General features: G+C 31.8%; 1 protein-coding gene across 1 annotated transcript; it reads right to left on the bottom strand.

Moving 5' to 3' along the window:
* Positions 1-9,660: 9,660 nt before the first annotated feature.
* On the bottom strand, positions 9,661-10,331 carry LOC135958325 (uncharacterized). Its single transcript, XM_065509228.1, has 2 exons — positions 10,320-10,331; positions 9,661-10,251 (listed from the first exon to the last, which is right to left on the bottom strand). Exons 1-2 carry the CDS (start codon positions 10,329-10,331, stop codon positions 9,661-9,663), a joined length of 603 nt encoding a protein of 200 aa, XP_065365300.1.
* Between the last annotated feature and the right edge of the window lie 16,433 nt (positions 10,332-26,764).

Here is a 26,764-nt window from a genome sequence, read left to right on the forward strand (position 1 = left end):
TTTAAAAGTCCACTTTCGTCTTTTGATCTATTTCTACAAAGGCTACAGTTAAAACAAACATTTTAAGAAATTGTATATTATTATTTATTTTGGGGGCGCCCTAATGTATATGTAACTAAGTGTGAATATGTTTGTTACTACAAATACATACATATGCATATTTTCTTAATAAAAGTAACTACAAACACATAATAAACTTAATCAACGTTATTTAATCACAGTTAGAAACTGTATAAAATAGAAATTGTAAATAAACTTTTTCATAATGCACCCACATTCAAACAAAAACAAACACACACACACACAGATACATTCTTACAAACAAATTTAAATGCATCTCCATACGGGTCTGTCCATAGACTCGATCTATACTGTATGAATAACATAGTTTATCGAGGAAAGTGTTTACACTGAACTTGTCTACATATGAGTAGGTTTGTTGCATGCTGCATGTGTATGTTGCATGTGTATGTGTTTTTTTTTTTGTTTAATTTTCTAAACCAATACAAATACACAATAATATTTACGTAGACCTATTCATATCTATGTATGTATGTACTCTGTGGGTGTGTGTGTGTGTTTTATAACAATAAACTTTTATCACAAGTTTTTGTTCACGATGATGATGATGTTGATGATGCCAAGAAAAGGATGAATGAAGAGATGCAACAGTAGTTGCTCATTCAATTGTGACCGACGCACATTGATGCCTGCCTGCCTGCATCACTAATTTATTACAGTGGATGACAGACAAATAGTGAAAATAATTTTATAATTTAAAGTTATGAATAGCAGCTGTGATATATGACAGGGTGTTTATAATTAACTAATAAATCCTCAGGAATTATTGACCATAACTTTACTAAGAACATTTTTACCATGTTCGCTGTTTATTATCAAGATAAGATTATCAATGGCGGATTTCGTGAAGGTCATTCAAAATAAATGTTTATATTGGATGTATGACTTAAAAATTACCGCGGTTTTTGTATTTCATAATTTACTAGCTAAAACCCGGTGTGCTTCGCTATACGTATAGATAGTAATGAAATAAAAAGTTTAGAGTTAAAAAAATGATATGCAATATGAGAGAGCTATTTGGACAAAGTTTGAATAATCTCGTGATTATAGTTCTGAAAATATTTAGAAATAACTGTTTACTTTGTATGGGAGGTAACTCACCCATGTATCAATTCCACCCTTTTTTTGGTTAAACTTCATATAAAGTTTGAAGACTTTATTTACTTTGATTAAGAACTGAAATCGAAAAATGTTTAACATACATATATGCTAATAAAAATGAAACCACTAAACTTACCGTTTTGAATCTTTTTTTATTTGATTGAAATTATTGTTACAATTTACAAAAAAAAATCATTTTTATAGTTCTAATCACTAATGATGAAATTTTTAACCATTTTCGAAAACCCTTCCATTATGGTTTTTATAGTCACTTTGTTCGAACAGGTTGTCCATCTCCGTTTAAAATCTATCACACTTTTGGACACACACTTTTGTGCTCTTCAATTCTCTTTCAACAAGAGTCCAATATCTGGCCTTAGCTCCAGGCAGTTTGGAGGAATTGACTCTCTTGGTACAAATAGCACATTATTGTTCTTGTACCACTCAAGACCTTTCTTACCTTAGTGACAGATGGCAAATCATTTCAAAAATAAGTGGACACATTAAGAAGTCTTATGAATGGAAGCATCCTCTTTTGAAAACATTCCTTCATGTAAATTTCGGTATTAGAGCCCTTTGTAACAAATATTTGGCTTTGTTGCCGCAACTGCATATTGCTTGCCATACCACGAACTTTTTGGGAAATTTTGTCTGCTTTTGGGTCCTAAACTTTTCTTCAACATTCCCTCGAGCATCTGTAACATAAAAAAATTGACCCATAAGCTGCGAAAAATTTTCCATACGTACATTTCGTCATTCATTATGCAGCAGGTATATTTTTGGTATAAAATTTGACTTCAATTTCCGTGCTCTGTCTATGGCCTCTAATTTTGTTAGCAGAGTTCCTGTCAGGAACTTTTTGAGCCTTGTATGCTTTTAAACCTGCATTGATTGCCTTTAACTTTTCATACCAAATAGTGCGAGTACTGATCTTTCCTACCGGAGGTGTTTAGAATTTTTGAAAATGCTTTCTATTTTTTTGGCTTTAGATCATATCTACCAGTCCTTCTACCTGAACCAGATTTTATATCAACGGACAAGTTCTCCCGGTACTGTTTAATAACATTGGAAACAGTTTGATAACAGACCTTTGATTGTTTGGCCAACTTTTTGTAGGAACAAGTTGGGTTTTGTTGAAAATATTTAAAAATTTTACTACGCACTTTTTTCTGGTCACTCATTTTAATCAAATTAACAACAAATGAATATAATTGACATTAAATATAATAATTGTCATGCTCTACAAAGGTAACTTGATCAAAACAAAAATCAAATAATACTTGGATTAAAAGTTTTAATGAAAAACGTGTGTTAAGAATTTTACAATCTCAATCCTTATACTTAGGAAAATATCCTTTGATCCCGCTCATTTTAACTTTTCTACTTCAAAATTCAAATTTAAATATTTTTAGGTCAACAAAAATTTTTTTTCCAAAGTTGTTTTTTTCATTTTTTGGAAAAAAAATGTTTTCGAATTGCTATTTAAAAATTTTTAAATTTAAAAAAAAAATTTTTTTTGGTGAAAAAAAAAAATATTTTTTCCGATGTCTATATTAATGACTTAGTAATCCAGAATAGGTCAAAAATCGAGGATGTCCTGGTTTTTTCCTCATATCTCAGCCATTTGTGGACCGATTTTGCTGATTTTAAATAGCATGTCTGACAGAATTATTGAAGATTTGGATCCCGAAAATAACTGTGGTCTTCAGAAAATTGATTTCAACAGACAGACAGACGGACATGGCTTAGTCGACTCCGCTATCTATAAGGATCCAGAATATATATACTTTATAGGGTCGGAAAGTTATATTGTGGAAATTACAAACTTATCACGAAGGTGAAGGATATAATAAATAACCAATCATACATTCATTTTTATATATATAGAAGACAGAAGATATGTGATTTTGAAAAGTTTATTTATCCTCACAGTGGATAGTATAAACAACAAAGTTTTATTTTCATCCAAAATGTCGAATTTTGTGTCAAAAAAGCGTGATATGCTGGAAGTTTTGCTTTACTTTTCTCACCAAAGCTTACGGTGAAAGTGTTCTATCGGATTTAATTTGCGAGAGATGGTTTGTGCAGTTCAGAAGTTCTGATTTTGATACGGAAGACAAAAATAGTTTGAAGAACAACATTTGGAGGCATTACTCGAAAACTCAACAAGAGCTTGCAAGACTATTGTTGGCTACTCAAGCTGAAATTTCGAAATAATTGCGAGCAGCAGGATCAATCCAAAAGCAGGGAAATTGGGTAACATAGGAATTGAAGCCCAGAATGACGATTTTGCATGTCCGAAATAATGCTTGAACGCTATAAAGGAAAAATTTGCACAGAATCATTACTTGTGATGAAAAATGGATGCATTATGATAACCCAAGCGTAAGAGATCATATGTGACGACCGGCCTACCATCCTAATTGACACCAAAGCCAAATTTCCATGGCACTAGGGTAATTTGGTTGGAGAAAAATGGTTCTATCTATTATACTCGGCTGAAATCTGACCAGACCATCACAGGGAACCTATACCGAACGCAACTGAATCGTTTAAAGCAAGCATTGACCTTAAAATGACCACAATATGCGACCAGACATGAAACCGTAATATTCCACAATGACAACGCTCAGACACATGTTGCAATACCTCCAAAAATTATTTAGAATGAAGTGGTTGGAATGTTTTGCCTCAGCTGCTTTATAGTTCAAACCGTGCCCCTTCGACTACAATTTGTTTCGATCGCTGCAGAACGCTCTCTCTGGGATACGTTTCACTTTGGAACAGAGTATCCGATATTGGCTTTGGGTATTAGTGACCATTTTGTTGTAAAAGAAATTATTCTCGTATGATTTAACTAAAGTAGAATTAATGTCTGTACTTTTGTTACAAACTGTATGCTTTATGAGTAGCATCAACAAATAACTATTCTATTAGAACAACATACTGAGATGGTAAATTTCAAATTGATTATATTCGTATGTTTATTAAATTATAAATTAAATTTCATATGTATTGCATTTTAATATAAATTATGTATCTATACATGTTTTCTGATATGTTAAATTTTTTTAAACGTTTAAACGTTTGTTACAGAATCAATATGTTTTGAAAACAAGTAAGAGAGCAATATTCGGCTGTGCCGAATCTTGTATACCCTTCACCAAATTATACTTCAAAATACAAATTTTAAATATTTTTAGGTAAACAAAATTTATTTTTTTCCAAAGTTTTTTTTTCATTTTTTGGAAAAAAAAATTTCGAATTGTTTTTTAATTTAAATTGTTTAAATTAAAAAAAAAAAATTTTGGGTTTTTTAAATTTTTTTTATTATTTAGCGAAAAAAAACTTTTCCAGAATATATTTTTTGTGGGAGGTCGCAAATGAAAAATTTAGACAATACAAACGGAATGAAAAATTAATTGTAATTAATTGATACATTTTCTACTTTTGAACACAACTATAGCAGGAAATGATATATTTGATTATTTGTACAGACCTAATCATTGATATAAATTACTTATTTTTGCTCTATTCTTCTACCATCCTATCTACAAACATAAATATATTAATTGCAATTTCATTCAGTACATAAAGTATGCATTTCTAAATTAGGAAAATATTTGAAATTTCTAAGAAATTTTATTGGCATTGTCTAATTAACTAATAATAAGATTCATTATCTAAAATAAAATCATAATATAACATAGATTAAGAAATACACAGAAACTAAAATTCCACAAAAGTAAACCAATTAAGGCAAACATGTTTTAGAATTCATGATCAACAAAATGCTGATAGTAATGATTGGATAGATTTAATTTCCCAGTTTTTTGTTTACTGCAATGTATGTTTATATTTGCAAAAGAAAATATCGTTTAAAATATACAATTCAAGCACTCAGCACCCACACTTTAGCATCAATTTCAAATACATTTGTTGTAGCTTTCTGTGTGCTTTTGATTGTGTCTATAACTGCAGGTGAAAAGTATAATACCAAAGATGCTATTTTCAGGATATTTTTGTTAATTGTTTGAAATTTTAACAAAGAAAAGCAATTAAACTGCTTGCTCGCGGTTATAAGTATATCTGTATGTACGTGTTTACCAAGTGAGTGTTTCAATACCAATATTATTGTAAGTTTGTGTTTTTTTAAAAGTGAAACTCAGACACTTTCAGATTTTCATGCTGACAATTTGAGAAATAATTTTGAAAACTCATTTAGTACTAAAACATTATTGTTACACAATTTCAGTTAACAATTTTAAGGAAAAGCCTTGAGGGAGATTTTGGGTAATGGCCTGTTGCTGCCTGTTGTTGACATGTGCATTAGGGTGGCCCTTATTTTAAAATGTTTGGATTTTCGATGCTCCCAAAGTGTAAAGTAATTCATTGTCATCTAAAATCCTAACGCTGGAATTTTAAACAAAATCGGATAGAGTTTAGAGTTTTGAAATTAAGAGTTTTGGTAATTTTCTGAGGTGGACCTTGTAATTTCGTCATTCTTTACAGTGTAATATAAGAGTACTTAGAACTAACTTGTGCAAAATTTTATCGTATTGCCGTATAACTGCTCAAAACGTATTGAGGTGGGAAATTTGTATTGGGGATAGATGAAATAATGTACTGATATTGTCTATTTTCAATACCAAACAAACCTTTTCCGTCAGCTATCTACTTTCGTTTGGGCCCTATTTCAAGAGACAGACGGAAGGCCGGACATAGCTAGATCGCCTTAGAATCTTACGAGGAACCGGAATATATGTAATAATGTGGGTTTGGGACTAATATTTTAATGTGCTACAAATGAAATGAATGATATTTTCTGATGGTGGGTATAATAATGATTTGTCTTGTCTACCCCTACGTCAAATTTTATCTCGATCGGACCAGCCGTTTAGAAGTGCCAGATTTATTTCCAAAAAATTTTGATTCTGCCCCACTATGCAATGGTAAAATAAATACGTTAACTGAATTTCGATGTGGCCTAACCTTCTGGACGCCCAGTTGAGATCCCGTAACAATTGTAGAAAATCACGTTATGGTGTTAGCCGATCGAAGATTGTTGCAGCCATAGGCATCTCATGTGGCTCAGTGGTTTCAATTTTGAATGATCACTTGAATATGAAAAAGCTTTTTGCAAAAAACTTCACAAAGGTACAGTTTCAATGACAAAAATACATGAATTATTTTAAGAAATGCTCCCTCTTTCACCCTATTCGCCGGATTTAGTACCCTAAGAAATATATCGGCAGAAAGAGAGCATATTTTTTAATCTAATTGAGATATTGACTTGAATTTTGTTTGTAAGACCAAAAATTAACTTATCTAAACAAAAAAAAATAGTTCGGAATAAATGCGGATCAAATTGTTCCTAATAGTTCAATCCTATTAAAATTTTGATACAAATTTTAGTTTTAGAAAATCAATGAATATGATGTAATCCATATAAATATATAAATGTCTTTGTAAGTTTGTTTGTTGGTTTGTTGGTTTGTTGGTTTGTTTGAGCATCACGCCTAAACGGCTGAACCGAAATTTTAACATAGATAGATCCTTACTTGGAAGCGTCAATAGGCTATATCTTTTTTTAATACTTGAACCAGAAAGAGATTTAGAGGGGGAAAACCGGTAAAATTGGTACCTTTAGTTCTTAAACAATCAAGAGTAAACGGCTGCACCGATTTGATTGAAATTTGGAACATAGACATTCCTTTACTTCGAAGCAATAATAGACTATATAGTTTTTCTTATCTTGGACCATAAAGGGACAAAAGAGGGTAAAATTTGTACCACACATACAAAGTAAATAGATATTTTCGAATATCTGCAGAACTAAAATTGTGACTATCTTCAAACTTTATACGAATCAATTTCGTATCAGTGTATGAAGTTTAACTAAAAATGGGGCGGATCGGAACAGGTGGTGTTACACCTCCCATACAAAGTAAATAGTTATTTTCAAATATATGGTGAACTATAATTGTGGAAGTCTTGAAATTTAGTCCCCCTAGTCCCTAATAGCACCCTTATCATTTTACATGGTTTGGCTGAAAATGGGCGGTATTAAATTAGTGGGCGTGGCACCTACCATACAAAGTAAATAGTTATTTTCGAATATCTGGAGAACTGTAAATGTGAAGGCTTCAAACTTCATATGAGTTAATTTCTTATCAGTGCAAAAAGTTAATAATAATAATACCCTACACTAAGTAAAAGAGCAAAAAAAATTTTTCTATCAAAATTAAAATAATTTATATTTTTGAGTGATTTTCGGAAGTGGGCCTTATATGGGGGCTATGACCAATTATGGACCGATCACCATGAAATTAGGTCGTGTGATTTATGTGTATATTAAAGTTAACTATGTTGAATTTTGTGTGTTTACCAAAATTTTTAAGCGATTTATGCACGTTAAAGTGATTTTCGGAAGCGGGTCTATATGGGAGCTATGACTAGTTATGGACCGATCGTAAAAAATTTGGTGACATGAATTTTGTATATAGAAAACTTATTTGGAGTGAAATTTGTGTAGATACATATATAAATTAAACATTTATGACCGATAAAGTCCAATTTCGGGAGAACATTTGTAAGGGGGCTAGGTGAAATAATGGACCGATTTCATCCAGTTTCAATAGGCTTCGTCCTTGGGCAGAAAAAATTATATGTACTAAATTTTATCAAAATATCTTCAAAATTGCTACATGTACTTTGTGCAAAAGGTTCATATGGACAGCCAGCCAACCAGCCAGACGGACATCATTTAATCGACTCAGAAAGTGATTCTAAGCCGATCGGTATACTTTAAGGTGGGTGTTAGAAGCGAAAATCCCAAAAATTTTATTTTTTACAATTTTGCCTATGGGTCTACATTTCCTTTGGGGCTGTAAAACTACTTTCGGAATAAATAGAGAACACATCAAGGTTTCCAAAGCTGCTTTCCGTTTTCTGATCCCTGCTTTGGGATTTTAGAACATGTGGCCCAAAGTTGAAATTTTGATAAAAAAATAGGTCAAATTCTGGAGGCCGTACTACAGACATATTCGAAAAATAGGACATGTTTTTTTACTAAAATGTTTTCGGTAAATTTACCTTACAGAAAAACATTAAATTGTTATATGTTCTTAAATAAAGTTTTTTTTTTAATAGGAAAAGAGTTAAGTCACCTTTTCGCCCAAAGAAAAATGTACTAATTTTTGAATTGAAATCGTTTATTTTTAGATTCATAATTGATATTGCGCTGAAATCTTTTGTATATTATTACTAAATTTGTTGTCTAACTAATCAAAATAAAATTGAGTCCATTCGGTCCAGAAGTATTCCCTATATTTTTAAAAAATCGGACCATGGTATGGCAAAATTTTTAAATTTAAATTTTGAAATACCTATTACTCGGAAATTATAAGAGATAAATAGCACATGCAAGCATGTGTTTCCAGAACCCTGCAAGAGTTTTCCAAAAATATAAAAACTTTTATATAAACTATTTTACATGTCGAAGGTACCATATTTTGAGCCCCTATAGCGACGCCCCTGGAGTATTTGTAGGGTCCATTTTATTAACTTCAACTCGAATACTCCTTGTCTACGCCCTCGTCAACTTTTATCCCGATCGGACCAGCCGTTTAGAAATGAGAGATTTATTTCCAAAATATTTTTATTCTGGCCCACTTTGCATTGAAATTGATGGTGCAGTATTTATCAAGCTTAGCCTTTATTTGAGTGATGGTTTTGTTCCTCAAAAAATAATGCTTAATGAACAGACGAAATTCACGTTTTTTCAAACTTCTTCTCACGTCACGAGGTAGTCTGCTCTCAATAGCTGTCAAACACAAATTAAATGACTCAGTTTGTTCAAATTTTGACAGATGTCAACTGATGCTTGTTTAGTTCTATCAGTTAAGAGCCGGGAAATTCAAAAAGTCGTAGACTAATCGATTGAATTAATAATTTTCTTTATTCAGCAAGGAAGGCTGTGGATTAATGAAAATCCACAGCCTTCCTTGCTGAATAAAGAAAATTATTAATTCAATCGATTAGTCTACGACTTTTTGAATTTCCCTTTCACTTTGTTTATTGTAATTTTGTTGCTAAAATTTTGTATTTAAATACTTTTCTTAAACCTATATAATGTTACCTAGGTTGTTAAATATAAATTAAAGATACAATGATACAGTTGTAGTAGCTATTTTTCGAAAACAAAGAAATTTGTAGTCATGGTTTTTAAATAGACAAAACCAAAAGAAATGTAGCCAGAGAAATTATAGGTTTTTACAATTAATAACTACCACGCACTAGCATTCATTTATTATCTGAATGAAGTACATAACACTTTCATGAGAATTAAAGAACTAGTTGTGGATATTTGTTTTATAATAAAATGTATTTATTCAACAAGAAACAATTCTTAAAACTATAACAAGGAAAACATAATACTTTCGTAAATTTGCTAAACACCAGGGATGTAATAGCAACTTAACCATAGTAACCACCAGCACCGCCATAAGCAGGATAACCACCAAATCCACCGGGGTAGCCACCGCCAAAACCACCAGGATAACCGCCATAGCTAGGTGCAGGTACAGGATAGGCGGGAGCAACTGGGTTTCTGTTGCCACCACCAAGACCAAAAAGATTGCCCAATAAACCACCACCACCGCCGCCGCCTCCCAATAGACCACCAAAGAGACCACCTCCTCTATTGCCGCCACCAAGTAAACCTAAGATGCGATTGTCGGGTGAGCCAATTGTAGCGGCAGCAGGTCGTTGAGCTGAGCCAGCAGATGAGGGTTGGTAGGAAGTTTGTGGGTATTGGGAAGTGGGTTGATAGGGTCTGGATTGACCAGTTTGTCCGGGGTAGTAGGCAGTTTGGCCAGCAGCAGAAGGTCTAGTTTGACCACTATATTGACCAGTTTGTCCGGGGTAATATCCAGCTTGACCAGTAGCAGATGGTCTATATTGACCAGTTTGCCCCGGATAATAGCCGGCCTGACCAGCTTGCCCTTGATATTGGTATTGAGCTGCTGCCACTGCCAAACACATGACCACCAAAGTTAGCTTTAATATCTGGAAGAAACAATTTATTTTTAATAAAACTTTGTTTAAAGTTTTACTTAGTTTAAGCTGCAACTTACTTTGTGAAACATTATTTATATATTCCTTTTTAAATAACTGTTTATTTAGTCTCTTTTTCAGTTTTTCTTACTTAATAGTTTAAGTGGTTTTAGCAACTGTTGTCTTCTTACTTTCCAACTCTTAGTTTATATACTAAAAACTTACTATTTGAAAAACTCCCACGCCTAAAAATCTTTCAACACACTTAATTTCATAGAACATTTGCTTTATTGCCAATTTCAGCATTTTGCGGAAATCTATTCTAATACAGTTTCATGTATTTCCATTTGCGAAAAAATTAAAAAAAATATTCTAATAAAATGCTAATTTTTGGCAGGTTATTTGCTCCACTGACCCTCAACTCGGAAATGAACTCTATTAATGATTTTCCCACGATTTGTTATGAGTTGAAATGAATTTTAATAACAAAAAAGCAGATGCTTTGCATTTGAACAAAAATATTAACGAAATATTAACAAAATAAATTAACATAAATTATGTGCTGTTTACATTAAGGCAGAGTATTAAAGAAAATAAAACACAAAATTTAAAGAAAACAAAAATATTTGTCATCATAAAAAACAAACACTGTGCGTAAAACAAGTTTAGTTCAAAAATCTACTACATCATACCAGCATCATTAAAATCTACATTATTATAGAGATAATGATAATTATATTGAACTTCATTTCAACTATCAGTGCGAGTATCTACAAAATTTAATAAACTATCTTTAAGATACATGAATGGGTCTTAACTATTTGGTTCGTGCTTTTGTTTTTAATTTAATACGAATACGAATTTGATTTTTAATTTCCATTTGTATTTTGGGGGTTTTTACCACGTTATTGAAATCATACAAAAAATCTGGCTTTTGATATAGTGGAAAGGCCCCAAAGCAATTAATATGTGTATATTGGCTTGGGGTAAAAGTATTTTTAGTTGTGGTTTTGAAAGGTTTTGAACTATTTTGAAGGTTTATTTATGAGATGAGTCAGTTTGTGGTTTAAAGTGGTTGAACGACCTCGTTCAAATCATTTTTATAATTTTCTTTAAAGTGTGTTGTCGATTAATGTTTAATATTTCAATACGTTCTGTATTGTATTTGATGATCGGCTTTCAATTGATTTAAATTACTTAATTATTTGGGTTGTTTAATAGCGTTACAACGATATTGGATTAAATTGGTTTTTTTTAAATTTCGTTTTGATACAGTATTTTTCAGAGTTTCAAATTTGAAAGTAACAATTTCGAGGAAAATCAACTCAATTAAATATGTAAAGATATTTGAAAAATTCCAAGTACTTTTATACCCATCATCAAAAAAAAAAACATGTACCGATATTGTGCCGTCAATTTTTCGATAGCTTTTGGCATGAGGAAAAGAAATTTCCACTACGACATATCAAAAAAAAAAAAAAACATTTTCGAGACGCCCAGATATAAAAAAGTAGAATAATTTCAATAATTTTTTTTTAAATATTTAAGGTAATTTAAAATAAAATTAATCAGCCGATTTTTTTATTGCCTACTAAAATAACCTTAAAAATTAAAGTTGAGAAAAATTAATTTTTTTTACTTTTTCTGAAATTTGTGATAACATTTTTTTCTTCATGCCAAAACCAATCGAAAAATCTATGGTAAAATATCGTTTGCTAATCGGCCCCCCTAGTCCTAATAAGATTCTAAGACAATCTAGTTATGTCAGTCCGTCTGTTGGGAACGCTATCTGGTTCAAAATATTCTCTGTTGATAAGGTTTATTTGGTATTGCAAATGCTCAATACCGGTTCATGATTTCACCTAGCCCCCATACAAATGTCCCTCCGGAATTCTGAATAATATGGTAATTATGCTGCAATACAGATATAATTTTTTTTGTTTTAATTTAAAAATAATTCATATACAAAATTATACGAAAATAATAGTTCTAAGTTCTTTGAAATTATATAAAGTATGGCGAAAAGCGGGTGATTATTCAAAAAGATTATTCATAATTTCCTTATAGTAATTGATATCGTTATGCAATTGAACAAAATCTAGTTTTATATGAACCTATGTCTATATACTAGGGTATTCGAATTATTCGATTTTTATCTTGTTCGAATAAAAATAATAATTAGAATAAGAGATTTCAAATCGTTCGAATAATTCGATCACACGTTTAAAATTAATCGAATTATTCGATTAATTTAAATTTTTTTAAAAAAGTAAAGAATGAAGTTTTGATGTCCATTTTTTAATATTTTATTGTTAAAGAAAAAAAAAATAACGTTAATGTTATCAATTCAAGTATTGATCATTAAAAAACATTCGAAAACAAAGTCTATCATTAAATTTTCAACAGAAATATTCTGATCAGATTAACTCCCGTACAAGCCACAAAACAATTGACTAGCAAACCCTTTAGATTCCGTTTTGGAGCTATGCTTTCAAAAATTTTAGCTAGTTGGACATGATCCTGAATTCGAGTACAATATAAATGTAATAAGAACTTTTTTATGTCGTTCATTAATTCGGGTTTTATATTGAGTAACTAATTATTCACTATTTCTAAATTATTTATAACAAATTGTATTATACCCTCAAGTTCTATCAGGGTTCCGAATCTTTGCTTAATCAAGTTGTCTTATGGAATTGCACAAATCTGTCCAACGTTTGATATCATTGTCAGTGAACGTGGCTAATTTGAAGTCAGTGCATGATTGACGCATTTACAAATACGCAAAAAGTTTATTACCATGTTAGACAAAGATATTCAACGATGTTCAAAATCTCCATACTTTTCTTGCAGCAAAACGTTAGTTTGCAATATTTGCGTTTATCATTCGATTTATTAAATATTTTGCAACACTTACACGTACGCGGTTAATAACATCACCTAAATATATTTCAAGATCATGACCTTCATCTATTTCAACGTTATCATTATAAATGTCATCCTCAATATCACTTTCGACGACCGTTTCAAAATCACATTCTCCATCACATTCAACTCCACTTTAATCTAAGTTAATATTTTGATTATTAATTGCGATTCTTCTAATATTTCACCAGCTAAATAACAAATATTTTATGCCTTATCTTTTGTTTTCATTGGTTCAAGTCCTAAGTTAAAAATTTTGAAAGATTTGTTTTTAGAATTGTAACTTTTTGCAGTAATTTTTATATATTAATAGAAGGAGCTATCGAAACACTCATCTACAGTGATCGAAAGTCCCTTTGTCTTTAGTTATTTGTCGAATTTCAGAAACAATAAAATTTTTGTGAGTCATTATTAATTATTTCATTTTGAAATTATGAAAAATTTTAAGCAATTTAATAAATTTAAATATATATGAACATTTATTCGATTATTCTATATAAAAGTGTTCGAATTATTCCTTATTCGAAAATGGCCATTTTTAAGTTGTTCGAATAATTATTCGTAAGAAATTATTCGATTTATCGAACGATCATTAGTCGAATGAATACCCTACTATGTACCAACTTTTGTAAGGTTAGGTCCATAATTGACTCTAACCCCAATATAACCAATTAGACACACTATTCCAGCCAAAACTTATACTTGGTCCATCAAATTATTAATTTTTTAATCACCTTAAATTTAAAAAAATATATGTCTGATATTATCCTTTCTAAATCATTAATTTTCAACTGTTATTTCGGTCAAAATTTATAGGGAAAGAAAAGTAGGTACGTGAATAAATAAAAATATGGATTTTCAAAAAATACCAAAAGATCTGAAGTTAAGCGACACACTATTTCCAAAGCCATTAAACAGTATTAAAAACAAACCTGGATCAGGAAGAAAAAAAAAGGTCTACAGATATTGGTAAGACAAAAGAAGACGAACAACTCTTTCAAAGAGCACCGAACACTTCTATCAGAAAAACGGCTCGTAAAGTTAAATGCGCCGATTCTTGTGCGAACAGAGCCAAAGCTAATTCTGAGTTAAAGTCGTATAAAGTTTAAGATCGCAATTCGATAAAGAACTTAGAAGCACTAGAACGAGCTAAAAAATTGAGGTAAAATTTTATAAAAAATATACTTCTTGTGTGATGAATGATGAAGAGAGACTTTTCACAACTTCCGGGTCAAGGTTTTTATGTGGCTGTATTTTTGATAATTTTTATATTGAGCGGTTAGTTTTTTTTTTGACAAATTTCGACATAAGTCGTTTAAAGTTTTAAGAAGTTAATCACTCTTTCAAATTGTGTACAGTTCGGGCCATAACTGATTCAAGTTCCCATAGAAGGCCAACATTAAATATTGATGATGGGTAAACAAGATTCGGCACAGCAGAATATAGCAGTCTTATTTTAATTGATAAATATCGAATTTTGTTAAAAATTTCACTTTTGGCCATTGCCTTTTATATTGATTTAAAAAATATATTAGTAATTTTTAAACATATTTGTCAACTACATATGCAAGTCATTACAAAGTTTTATTTAAAAATCGTTGATAGCAAATTGATAGAATTAAACTCTTTTTTTTTGTCACAAAATAGGTATTTTTATACCCACCACCATAAGGATGAGTGTTATATTGAGTTTGTCATTCCGTTTGTAACATATCGAAATATTTCTCGAAGAAGCTAAAAGTATATGTATATTATATGTCCTTATAAAATTCTAAGACGATCCAGCTATGTCCGTCCGCCTCCTGTTGTTGGCACGATAGGGCCTCGTGGAAAGAATATACGGATATAAAATGTTTACTAAATATTCTGATCAAAAAATGGCCAAAATCGGTCAAGCACCAATGTTATAGACCAAAATGTGATACAAACTCCAAAAAAGTTGATATTTTTCAAAAATGATTTGCTACTTTCTTTAAATATATTGCATATAATATCATGCGATTTAGCGAATGATAAGAATCATCCATGATTTCTCCTAGCACTCATGCAAATTTCTTTCCGGAATATGGTTCTGTGGTACATAAATGCCTATAGAATGGCAGTATCCATATAAAATTCAGTAGAAATAAAAAGAAATCAAAAAACTATTTTTTTATTGGATCTGTTCATATTTGACCATAGCCCACTTCCGAAAATCATTTAAATACGCATTACTTGCTTACAGATATCGTTATCAGGTTAAAATTCGACAAAAATAATACTAATATATATACAAATGGTCTGAAGATCGCCCCATAATTGTTCATAGCTCCCATATAAGGACCACATTCGAAAAATACATTAACCAAAATTGTTTTCGAAGTTAAATTTTATGCAAGTCGCAGCTCCCAAATAATATCCACTTCCGAGAATAACTTTATAATGATAGGATCTGAAGGGTCGGACTTAGAGGGATAAATTTTCTCGCAAATATTATGTGTAAATTAGAAATGTTTGCTGTTAAAAATATTCTAAAATGTGGGTGAAATTTTCTCAAAAATCTTTTTTGTTAATCAGATATGTTTGGTGTTGAAAAAGCGCGAAATCGCTCCAACGAAAAAAATTTCGGAACAAAATGTCCATCCGAGTATTCCAATTCGAGGAGACGTAGAAAATCTATATTTGCCACAAATAGTTATTGCTAATGTATCCAAAAATGGGTTGAATCATTAAAAAGTTTTGGATCAAAATGTATGAAAAACTTTGTTCGGACGGTACAACGTGAATTTTACTACTAATATTTTCTAGTACTAGAAATTAAAAACACTAAGCAAATCGGATGATATATTTTATACAAAATGCACAACAATCGGTGGCCGTATTACATGGGTGGTGGATATATAAGATTCGGCATAGCCGAATATAACACTCTTTCTTGTTGAAAATTATTTTCAACAGGAAACATTTTGATATTTTTAACCACTTTTCAAAAGCAAAACAGTTTATTTTAATATGAAAGAACACATTTATCTCATTGATAACTTTTGTGACAAACCCATGTGGTGATAAAAAACCAAACAAATTTAGTTTTTAATTAAACACCTACACAATCTAAGCTTTATATTTTCTGTAGTTGAGCAAATTGAAACAGTAAATCAAAACAATACGAAATTACTTTTTCCCTTGAATAATAAGCAAACATATTTAATAGTTTAGATGGTTAAAAGTTGATGTCTATTTAAAGTGTTGATAGATTTATTTTAATTTTAGTAAAGTTTCGCAACTAAACGGAAAGAGAACAAAATTAGTGGTAGGGTTATTAAATAATAAACAAAAATAATCAAAAGTGTATAAAAAATATCAAAATAAACAACAAATATGGTTAAAAAAAATAATGCTTTTATTCCATTGTTAATCGTTAATTAATTATTTTGTGTTTTTTTACTGCATTTCAGATGAATTTTAAATTATCGATTGGCGTTTTAACGCTGTTAATGTGTTTCAATAATATCAGTGGCTCCTTTAGAAAAAAGTTTGGACATTCTCACAGTGTTGGTGTGCCTTATCCCGTTGGTATTCCTTATCCTGTTCAGCAACCTATTGCTGTGCCAGTTCCTGTACATGTGCCCGTAGAGGTTCACAAACATGTCCCTGTACCCTATCCTGTACCAATTCATACCCCCGTTCCTGTTCATACTCCAGTGCCATATCCCGTAGGAGTGCCAGTAGGTGTTCCAGTACCTGTTTCGACTGGTTGGCATAAGTCAGGTCATGGTTGGCAAGGTGGTGCTGGCGGATTTGGTGGTGGTTATGGCGGTGGATTTGGTGGTGGCGGTTTCGGAGGTGGTTATGGTGGTGGCCTTGGAGGGGGTTATGGCGGTGGTTTGGGAGCTGGCTATGGCGGGGGTTTAGGCGGCGGCTATTCTTCCAGTTATGCATCCAGTTCCAGTTTTTCTTCTGGCTTTGGCGGTGGTCTAGGCGGTGGCCTAGGTGGTGGCCTTGGTGACGGTCTAGGCGGTGGCTGGCTCAAGAAATAATTTCGTGTATTTGTCTGTGTTTAATTTATTTATAATTTATTTACCATGTTTCTATTCGATTAATATATTTTTTTTAAAAATTCAAGCATTAGAAACTGTTTTATTTTGTAAAAAAGTTTGCCATTTTTTTTTCAACTTTTGAAACTCAAACATTAAAAATTGTTTTTCTATTTCTTTTACCCATAAATGTTATAAATTGTGCCCAAAAAAAATTCAACAATCTCAGGTCAAATCTTTGTAACTAAAATTTTAAATAATTTGTTAAACACTTACCTATTTGGCACAACTTTAACACGATCATCTACCAATTCCCATGATGTTATTTTAATTGGCCAAGCAATTTGGCCAAAACTCTCCTTAACCAATGCTTCCCATGCCGAGTAGGATGTAGGTGTTGACGTTGAATTATTTCCGCTTGATGAATTCGAGCCACTGTCAACTGTCTGCAAACGTTCGGATCGCTGTAGACGACCTTTTTTACGATGCAAAGGTGCCGTAAATGTTTGCACCAAGGGCTGTAGAGGTGGTGTATGCGGACTGGTGGCTGTGGAAGGTGATGGTGTGCGCACTAGACGTGGTGTAGCAGAAGTAATAGAAGTTGATGATGAAGGTGATGGTGCATTATCCAGCAACAGTTTCTCTTCTATGTCCATATTTATTATAAATTGTTGCAGCTGCAGGTGTTGTGAATGTTTGAGTTAGTTTGTTGCCGGCTGCCAGTTACAATCTTGTCTAAATGGTTTTTAACTTGTTAGTTGTTTTATATAAAATATATACTGTATGTGTATATTTTCTGAGAAGATTTCATAAAGTTTTAGCACTCTTATAAATGTTTTATATGCTATGGACAAAGTTTTCTATTATTTCTTTGTATTTATATGTTTAACTTGCTTAATTTTAAGTTTTTCTTTTTGTTGCTGAGGGTTTTTGTTTCATACTTATTCAACTACTAGAGCTGTTCTCTGCTCAGTTCGTCTTGTTGTAAATGTGCTTAATTGAAAAGCTAATTTTTAAGTCATGCTAATGTTGTAGGTTTCTTTATTAAACTTTACTCGTTTTCCTTTAGCAACATGATGCTGGTAGCTTGTCTGTCTGTCTTTCTGTTTTATTTTTGCAAAGTTTTTCTTTTAATACTTCTTTGGATTTTAATACTTTACGTTTTACTGCCAAAGAAATTATGCTGTTGGAGGAGATGAAAAGATTTAAGCAAAAAATATTAATTTAATATAAATGTTTGTTAATATTATACGATTTTAGATTAGATAAGTTAGAAAAGTCTGTAAAATATTTAAAGGAATGTGTTTATTGAGTTATTAAGTATTTGTGTGAATTGAAAGTGGTTTTGTTTTGCAGTTTTTCGATGCTTCCAAGATCTAACTTTGATAAATAATGTAATGTGTAAATAATGCCGAATCACCAATCAATTATACTTTAAAATAAAAAGCTAAACAAAATTAAAAAATAATTTATTTTTAACAATTTTATAGCAAACAATTTTTTTTTTTCAAAATTCTTTTTTTTCATTTTATTGGTTTCATTAATTTTATGAAAAAATATATTTTTTCCGATTTTGACTTACTGTAGGTCCAACTTACTATAGCTTTATATACATCGTTGCAATGGACTTTAAATTATCTATCATTAGATATCCATATTGTCTATATTAATGGCTTAGTAATAATGCTATAGATCAACAATAGGTCAAAAATCGAGGTTATCCTGTTTTATTCCTTATATCTCAGCCATTTGTTGATCGATTTTTTTTTAAATAGCTGCCGGGCCGGGACTATAGCTGATATATTAGATTTTTAATACTTTTTTTTAAATCTTTTGAAAATCATTTCTCTCTTTTTGAGTCACTTTCGAATGCTCTGTCTTGAATTTATGAAAAAAGTTTGTTTTGATTAATTTCTTTTGATAATTTATTCCTAACACGATTATTGTTATAAACTTTATAACACACTCCATTAATCAAATCAGATAACCAAACAATATTTATTTACTCATACACTTTGGGGCAGTTCATCTGAAGGCCATGAAACAGTTGGGGCTCAAAGTTGTAAATAAATGTTATATAGGGGTTTTTGTTGCAGGGTTGTGTGATAAGTGTGTTACTCAGAATTTTACATGATGGAGAAATTGTTCAAAATTGCAGCTATTAAAAAAAACATTAAATGAAATATTTAATTTTAAAACATTTGTACAATCACCTCTATTATGTATGTCGTTGTCGACATTAAGTCACGTCGACGGCGCTAAAACGATATTTGCGAAGTCAATATCGATAACAATTGTTAACTATTGACAGCAATTTGAAATTTTCTAAGACGCGTTAAAGTCGACATTGTCTGAAAACGAGTCTTTTCTATCAACACGGTATTTGACAACGACTCATACAAAAATTTAAAATAGTTGTGATTAGAGAAATTAAAAACATTAAATCAGCATTGGGAAGCAATTTGAAACCGTAATGGCAGAAGGTACAAGAGCTACAATTTATTTATATATTATTTTTTTCAATTAATTTTAAACATGGTTGGGCATGGTAGATTCTGCCATGGTTGGGATGAACTCAGGCTTAAGTCAGTTCTATTGACGCTTTTTAAATCACTTAAAAAATATTGCTATTAGCGGAGTTATCTATTGTAAACAAAATAAAAAAAAAATTATCCTGCCACGTACTACCACAGTGTAAAACATTATTTCGACCGGGCGAGTGCCGGTTGCATATGAAATATTTACTATCGAAGCCGGTGTTCGAAATATTCAAATCATAGTTTCTTTTCATTACATTGAAGCTTAAGGATTTGTTTGTTTCTTTGGAATCCAATAGAAAAAGGCATTTTTTATACGAATAATAAATAAAAATCAACAGCTGTCACGAAATGCATAGGGATGATACTTATTTCTTTTAAATTATCTATAACAAGTCGACATCAACACAACATTGTTAGTAAATACCGATTTAGCGTCGAGGTGATGTCGATGTCGACTCGAAGTGACAACGACTACAAAGTGATGTCCACAAAGACATACATAATAGGGGTGAATATCAATTAATTCAAAGTATTGGCCTTTGTCAGCTATGACATTTTCCCATCTATGTGGTAATATGGATTCTGAGCTAGAAGAACTGTTCATCTTTTGAGGCCAAGAACGAATCAAGCCAATTACGGATACTCTGTTCAAAGTAGAGATGCCAAACGGGGACTACCGTTCCGGGATCACGAAGCCCGGGATTTTTAATTTTAAATCCCGGGATTTTCCAAATCCATTTTGACATTCTACATGCCCGAATATCGCAAAGTGATGTTCAGCAAAGTTGTTAAGCGCAACTCCTGCTACAACATAGTTAATAAAAGAAAGCGGTATTTTTGGTTTTCCTAGAGTGGGACTCTGGAAAATCAATCCTTCACATTTTTTGTAAGTCATCTAACAAAACTCAATTTAAATCCTCTCCGAACGAAATTGATTTTATCTCAGATGAGGAGCTCGAACAAAATGAAAATATTTCAATTGCTCAAAGTCTAAAAGATATTTTTAATAAATGTAAAAAAACAAATAATGTGGATTTGCAACTTGCACTTTATTTCCGAAGGAACAAGAGGAAAATACTTGCAGATTTGTTATAAATATTTGCAAACGGTTTTGCCAATATGAAAGATGTTTTTCGGCAGCAGCATATGTCGGAAACAAAATTCGTTCCAGAATGGCAGACGAAACCATAAAGGCAATAGTATGCTTTTTAGTGTCTAATAAATATTAAGTAATTGCTAAATAAAAAATTTACTTTCAATTGTAAAGACATAATTATGTACGTTTCTTTCTTATAAACCCCGGGTCGGGATTTCGGGATTCTTTACCAAATCCCGATCCCCGGGATTTTCAAAAATCAGTCCCGATTAGCATCTCTAGTTCAAAGTGAAGAGATCGAGAGCAAGCGTTCTGCATTGATCGAAACTAATACACAGAGAAAACAGATTCGTGATAGCAACCGAATTTGTTGCCAATCGAATGATTCGGTTGCACACATAGCATTTTTCAGTTCTAACAGCAGAAAGTCAGTTGATAAAGAAGAATTCCAAAATATTGTAGCGACAACTGTAAAATTCGGTCACTAAGATAGAATCATTCGATTAGCAACAAATTCGGTTGCTATCACGAATCTGTTTTTTCTGTGTACTAGTCGGGTGGGGCAAGGTATAGACCATAGAGAATAGACATAGAGCGGAAACACTCCTGTCAAAGACCTAACTCAGTTGTCAAAAACCTAAGTGGTGAGAATGTATTAGTAGAAAAAACTATATGAAAACAAAAACAACATTCGTATGTGTGATTATTTTGAGTAATTTTTTTGTTTGAGTTTTTTTCTAGTTTCCGCTCTTTGTTCTCTATGGTATAGACTATAAGGTGGGTGAGGCAAAACTTTCCAACCACTTAGTTCTAAATAGTTTTTAACAGGTATTGCAACATGTGGCCTAGCGTTGTTATGATAGAATATTACGATTTCATGTCTGGCCGCATAAGTATTTTGTGCGTTTTTTAACCAATGCTCACTTCAGAGGTTTCTTGTGATGGTCTGGCCAGATTTCAGCAGCTTATAATAGATTTGACTCTTTTGGTACCACCAAAGGCAAAGCATTACCTTAGCACCATGGATATTAGGCTTTGTTGTCGATTCGGCTGGTTGACAGGGCTTCACATACGATCTCTTACGCTTCGGTTTATTGTAATGGATCCATTTTGATTCGGTGCAAAAATGATTTTCTTTATAGCGTTCAAGCATTATTTTCGACATGCAAAATCGTATTTCAAGATCTCTCGACTTTAAATTGTATGGTACCCAATTTTCATGCTCTTGGATGAATCCTGCAGCTCGCAAATATTTTTAAATTTCTGCTTAAGTAGCTGCCAATATTTTTGCAAGCTCTTGTTGAGTTTGACAACAATCTTCATGGAGTAATGCCTCCAGTTCATGGTTTTCAAACCTTTTTGGCTGGACTAGGCGATCTTTGTCTTCAACGACACTTTTTTTTTCAAATTAAAGAAGTAAAGCCAAAAAATGGTTTTTTATACTATAATGATCATTAACTAAGTGGGAATAAATGAAATATATAGGTTATTTAAAAACAAAAACTGCGTTCAAAAGATACGACATCTATTGTAAATTCATCATTTTTAGGTAATACTCCATTTTCCATTTACACATTGCTGAGTTCACTGATTTGACTGTTTTAAATCTTAAGAAAACTCTTGTTTATCACACAACCCTCATATTTTATTTATCAAATATGAAATCGTATTACATTTTTTTATCCATATATTTATTGACCTAATGAAATTTTCTTTTGAAAACAATTTCAAAAGCTTGCTATTTTATGAGCATGAAACCCAAAAAAAAAGAAATAGAAATATGTTTTGTTGGTGTTTCTGTTCAAATTGTATTGATTACAGATGCTCTACATACTTTTCTAGTTATATACAAATCTATTTGAATACAAATGAAATTGAAAGTCATAATAACTAGCAAAATATGTGAGCATCTATGTTTATAAGAATATTACACTGCTTCAAAATTGTAAGGTGGAAAAAAAACTGAAAGTTACGCACCATAACTAAGCTAATTGAAATGATGGGATCTGATGTTTGAAATTTCGTTAAGGGTTAATTTTCAGGACCACTACAGGTAAATGAGTGAATATATACGTTCGGCATTGCGTGTGTAATACTGTAAAATATTCACATGACCAAAATATATATAAATATACTTAATCATTAGTAGTCTATATGTTTGTCTGTGTAAAACACTGTCACGTCCAAACTACATAACTGAAATTAAGAAGATTTTCTGAAAAACAATTATCATTACCCTAAGTAGTTTGGTATTGAAAATCAGCAAAATCGGCTGGGCAGAAAAAAATTATGAACTGAAAAAAATTTTGATAAAAATATTTCCGTAGCTAAATTAGAAAACTAATACTGAGAAGTAAAAGTCTTTAAAATTCCCAAAGACGATTGAAATTCCTTTTTCTCCCACAAATTCAAGAGCAGTCTAATATAGAGTACATTAGTACCCAGAAATTCTCTATCAATGTTATTTTCCTACATAATTATCATAGAATTCTAATGTTTTTTTTGTTTTTCCTTCCAATATTCAAACATTCAATCAACCAACAGAAAAGCATGTTTGATAAATCTTTGAGTGGCATTGAGTTTTGGCACTTTGTTGCCAAAACATTTTCACCAAATGTATGATGATGCTGATGAGATGATATGGTGGCAAAAGGAAGAAAAATACTTTAACTTTCTATGCTCGTTTTCAATTAAAAAAGTTTTGTTCATTTAAGATTATTGATTGAAATGTTGTTTGGTTGTAGAAAAAAAGCAAAAGAAAAGAAGAAATGTTGTTATTGACAAGGCTGACTGTCAGTTAGTCATTACTTTGTTGTACTTCTCGAAAACATAACACAAACATTACTTATGATTATGCCAATTAATCATAAATTATAATGAATTCAATTAAAAGGAATTTCTGCTGCCTTTCACAAGGCATGCGTGGTGTTAATTGAAAGGATAAGAGGTACTTAGTTGTGCTATTCGTACCAACAGTTGACTGATATTAATGCTGTCAAGTCTTTTTGGTGCCTTGTATTGGTTGTACTGATTTTATCCTTTGGGAATATAGTAAATATTGGAAAATGATAATGGAAATTTGTATCAAATATAAATTTATATTTTATTCACTCAGAGAAAAAACAGGGTCCTTGTAAACATAATCTAATGGCAAGATATTATGAAAATATAAATGATTGTAGTCCAAACGTATTATGATCATTATTAGTATCATTAAATATCATATTATGATCAAATATATCATACTATTTAATGAAGTAATCATATTATGAACCAAAACAATCGTAATGTGGTCCCAATTAATCATATTGTGACCCAATGAATTCAGATTATGATCACAATTAATTATATTATGATGCTGGCATATCTTTTGAACGCGGTTTTTGTTTTTAATAACTTATATGTAGACTTTTTCTTTTCCCGTACTTTTTTTATTTCCCGGGAAATCGGCTTTCATTTTGAAATTTCCCTGGATTCCGGGAATATCCGCCTAGAACAAATTATTTAATTTTAAGAATGTAGACTTCGTTAAAAATCTAAAAAATGTCTTTGGTTTTAAAATGTAATTGGATACAAACAAAAAAAGCCAATAAAAAGTTAATATAAAGAGATAAACTCATTCGATTTCTATATTTGGTTATATACACAGAGAAAACAGAATCGTGATAGCAACCGAATTTGTTGCCAATCGAATTATTCTAATTTAGTGATCGAATTTTACAGTTGTGGCTATAAAATTTTGGAAGGGGTAACAAAAGTTTGGTAGCTTCAACCGAAATTCTTTTTTATCAACTGACTTTCTGTTAATAGGACCGAAAAATTCTATGTCTGCAACCGAATCATTCGATTGGCAACAAATTCGGTTGCTATCACGAATCTGTTTTCTCTGTGTACAAACCAGTTGTCATTTGTATCGGAATGGCTTCAATTTCCATTCGATTTGGTTCTACCTTCGTTAGATTTCAATTGATTCTGTTAATTCGCAAAAACTAAATATTTTATTTTTATACCCTACACCACCATAGTGGGGAGGGTATAATGCGTTTGTGCAGATGTTTGTAACGCCTAAAAATATTAGTCTAACACCCACCTTAAAGTACACGGATTGGCTTAGAATCACTTTCTGAGTCGATTAAACGATGTCCGTCCGTCTGGCTGGATGGCTGTCCATGTAAACCTTGTGCGCAGAGTACAGGTCGCAATTTTGAAGATATTGCGATCAAATTTGGTACATATTATTTTCTCGGCCCAAGGATCAATCCTATTGAAACTGGCTGAAATCGATCTATTGTTTCACCTAGCCCCCATACAAATGTCCTTCCGAAATTGGACTTTATCGGTCATAAATGTTTAATTTATAAATGTATCTCCACAAATTGCGCTCCAAATAAGTTTTATATATACAAAATTCATGTCACCAAATTTTGTTACGATCGGTCCATAATTAGTCATAGCTCCCATATAGACCCGCTTCCGAAAATCACTTTAACGTGCATAAATCGCTTAAAAATGTTGGTATGCACATAAAATTTAACATAAATAACTTTCATATAGACATAAATCACACGACCTAATTTCATGGTGATCGGTCCATAATTGGTCATAGCTCCCATATAAGGCCCACTTCCGAAAATCACTCAAAAATATTAATTATTATAAGAATTTTAAAAGAAAAATGTTTTTGCTCTATTACTTAGCGTAGGGTATTATATGGTCGGGTTTAACCTACCATACTTTCTTACTTGTTTTTTTTAATGGGTTAAATCTTTTTTCTTGTATGAATCTTCTGCATTTGTTTTGGAACTTTAAGTATCTTTTAGAGAAGGTCAAGTTCAAAAAACATCAAATAAAACTAAAGAAAATAATTCCCTGGAATTCTCACACAATTTCCCGCGACTTCGGGATTGAAAATTTTGCGAAATTCTTATGAAAATGACATGTCTGTCATTTATTCTCACTTAGTTATTTAACATTATAGTGTAAACAACAAAGTTTTTTTTGAATCGAAAATGTCGAACAGTCGATCAGCAAAGCGTCATATGCAGGAAGTTTTGCTTTACTTCTTTATTTTGAAAAAAAGTGCAGCTGAAGCACAGCAATGCTGAGCTTATGGTGAATGTGTTCCATCGGTTTCAACGTGCGAGAAATGTTTTGTTCGGTGCAGAAGTGTTGATTTTGACACAGAAGACAAAGATCACCTAGGGAAGCCAAAAACGTTTCAAGACCTGGAGGTATTACTTCGTGAAAATTGATATTAAACTCATGAGGAGCTTGAAAATCATAGGGAGCTACTCCAGCAGCAATTCCAAAATGTTTGAGAGCAGCAGGATTCATTTAAAAGCAGGAAAATTGTCTACCATAAGAATTGAAGCCGAGAGACCTTGAAAGACGATATTGTATAACTAAAATGCCGCTTGACCGCTTTAAAATAAAATTATTTTTGCACTGAATTATTACTAGCGATGAAAAATGGATCCACTCCGATAACCCGAAGCATAAGAGATCGTATTTGAAGCCCGGCCAACCAGCCGAATCAACACCAAAGCCAAATATCCATGGCGCAAAGGTACTATACTGTATTTGGTGGGAGCAAAAGGGTCCTATCTATTATGAGCTGCTGAAATCTGAACAGACAACCACATGGAACCTGTACCGAATGCAACTTATTCGCTTGAAGCGAGAAATGCCCGAAAAATGAAACCGTAATATTCCCTCATGACAACACTCGGCCACATATTGCAATACCAGTTAAAGTCTATTTAGAATGAAGTGGTTGGGTAGTTTTGCCTCACCAGCTTTATAGAGTAGACCTTCCGACTACTACTGGTTTCGGTCGATGCAGAACGCTTGCTCTGGGATACGCTTCACTTTGAAATAGAGTATTCGATGACATTTCTTTGTTTTAGTGTTTGACAAATTCAACCATGGAGAGGTTGGTTGAACAGACAGAG

This window comes from Calliphora vicina, chromosome 4, assembly GCF_958450345.1.
Source record: "Calliphora vicina chromosome 4, idCalVici1.1, whole genome shotgun sequence".
NCBI classification, from domain to species: domain Eukaryota; kingdom Metazoa; phylum Arthropoda; class Insecta; order Diptera; family Calliphoridae; genus Calliphora; species Calliphora vicina.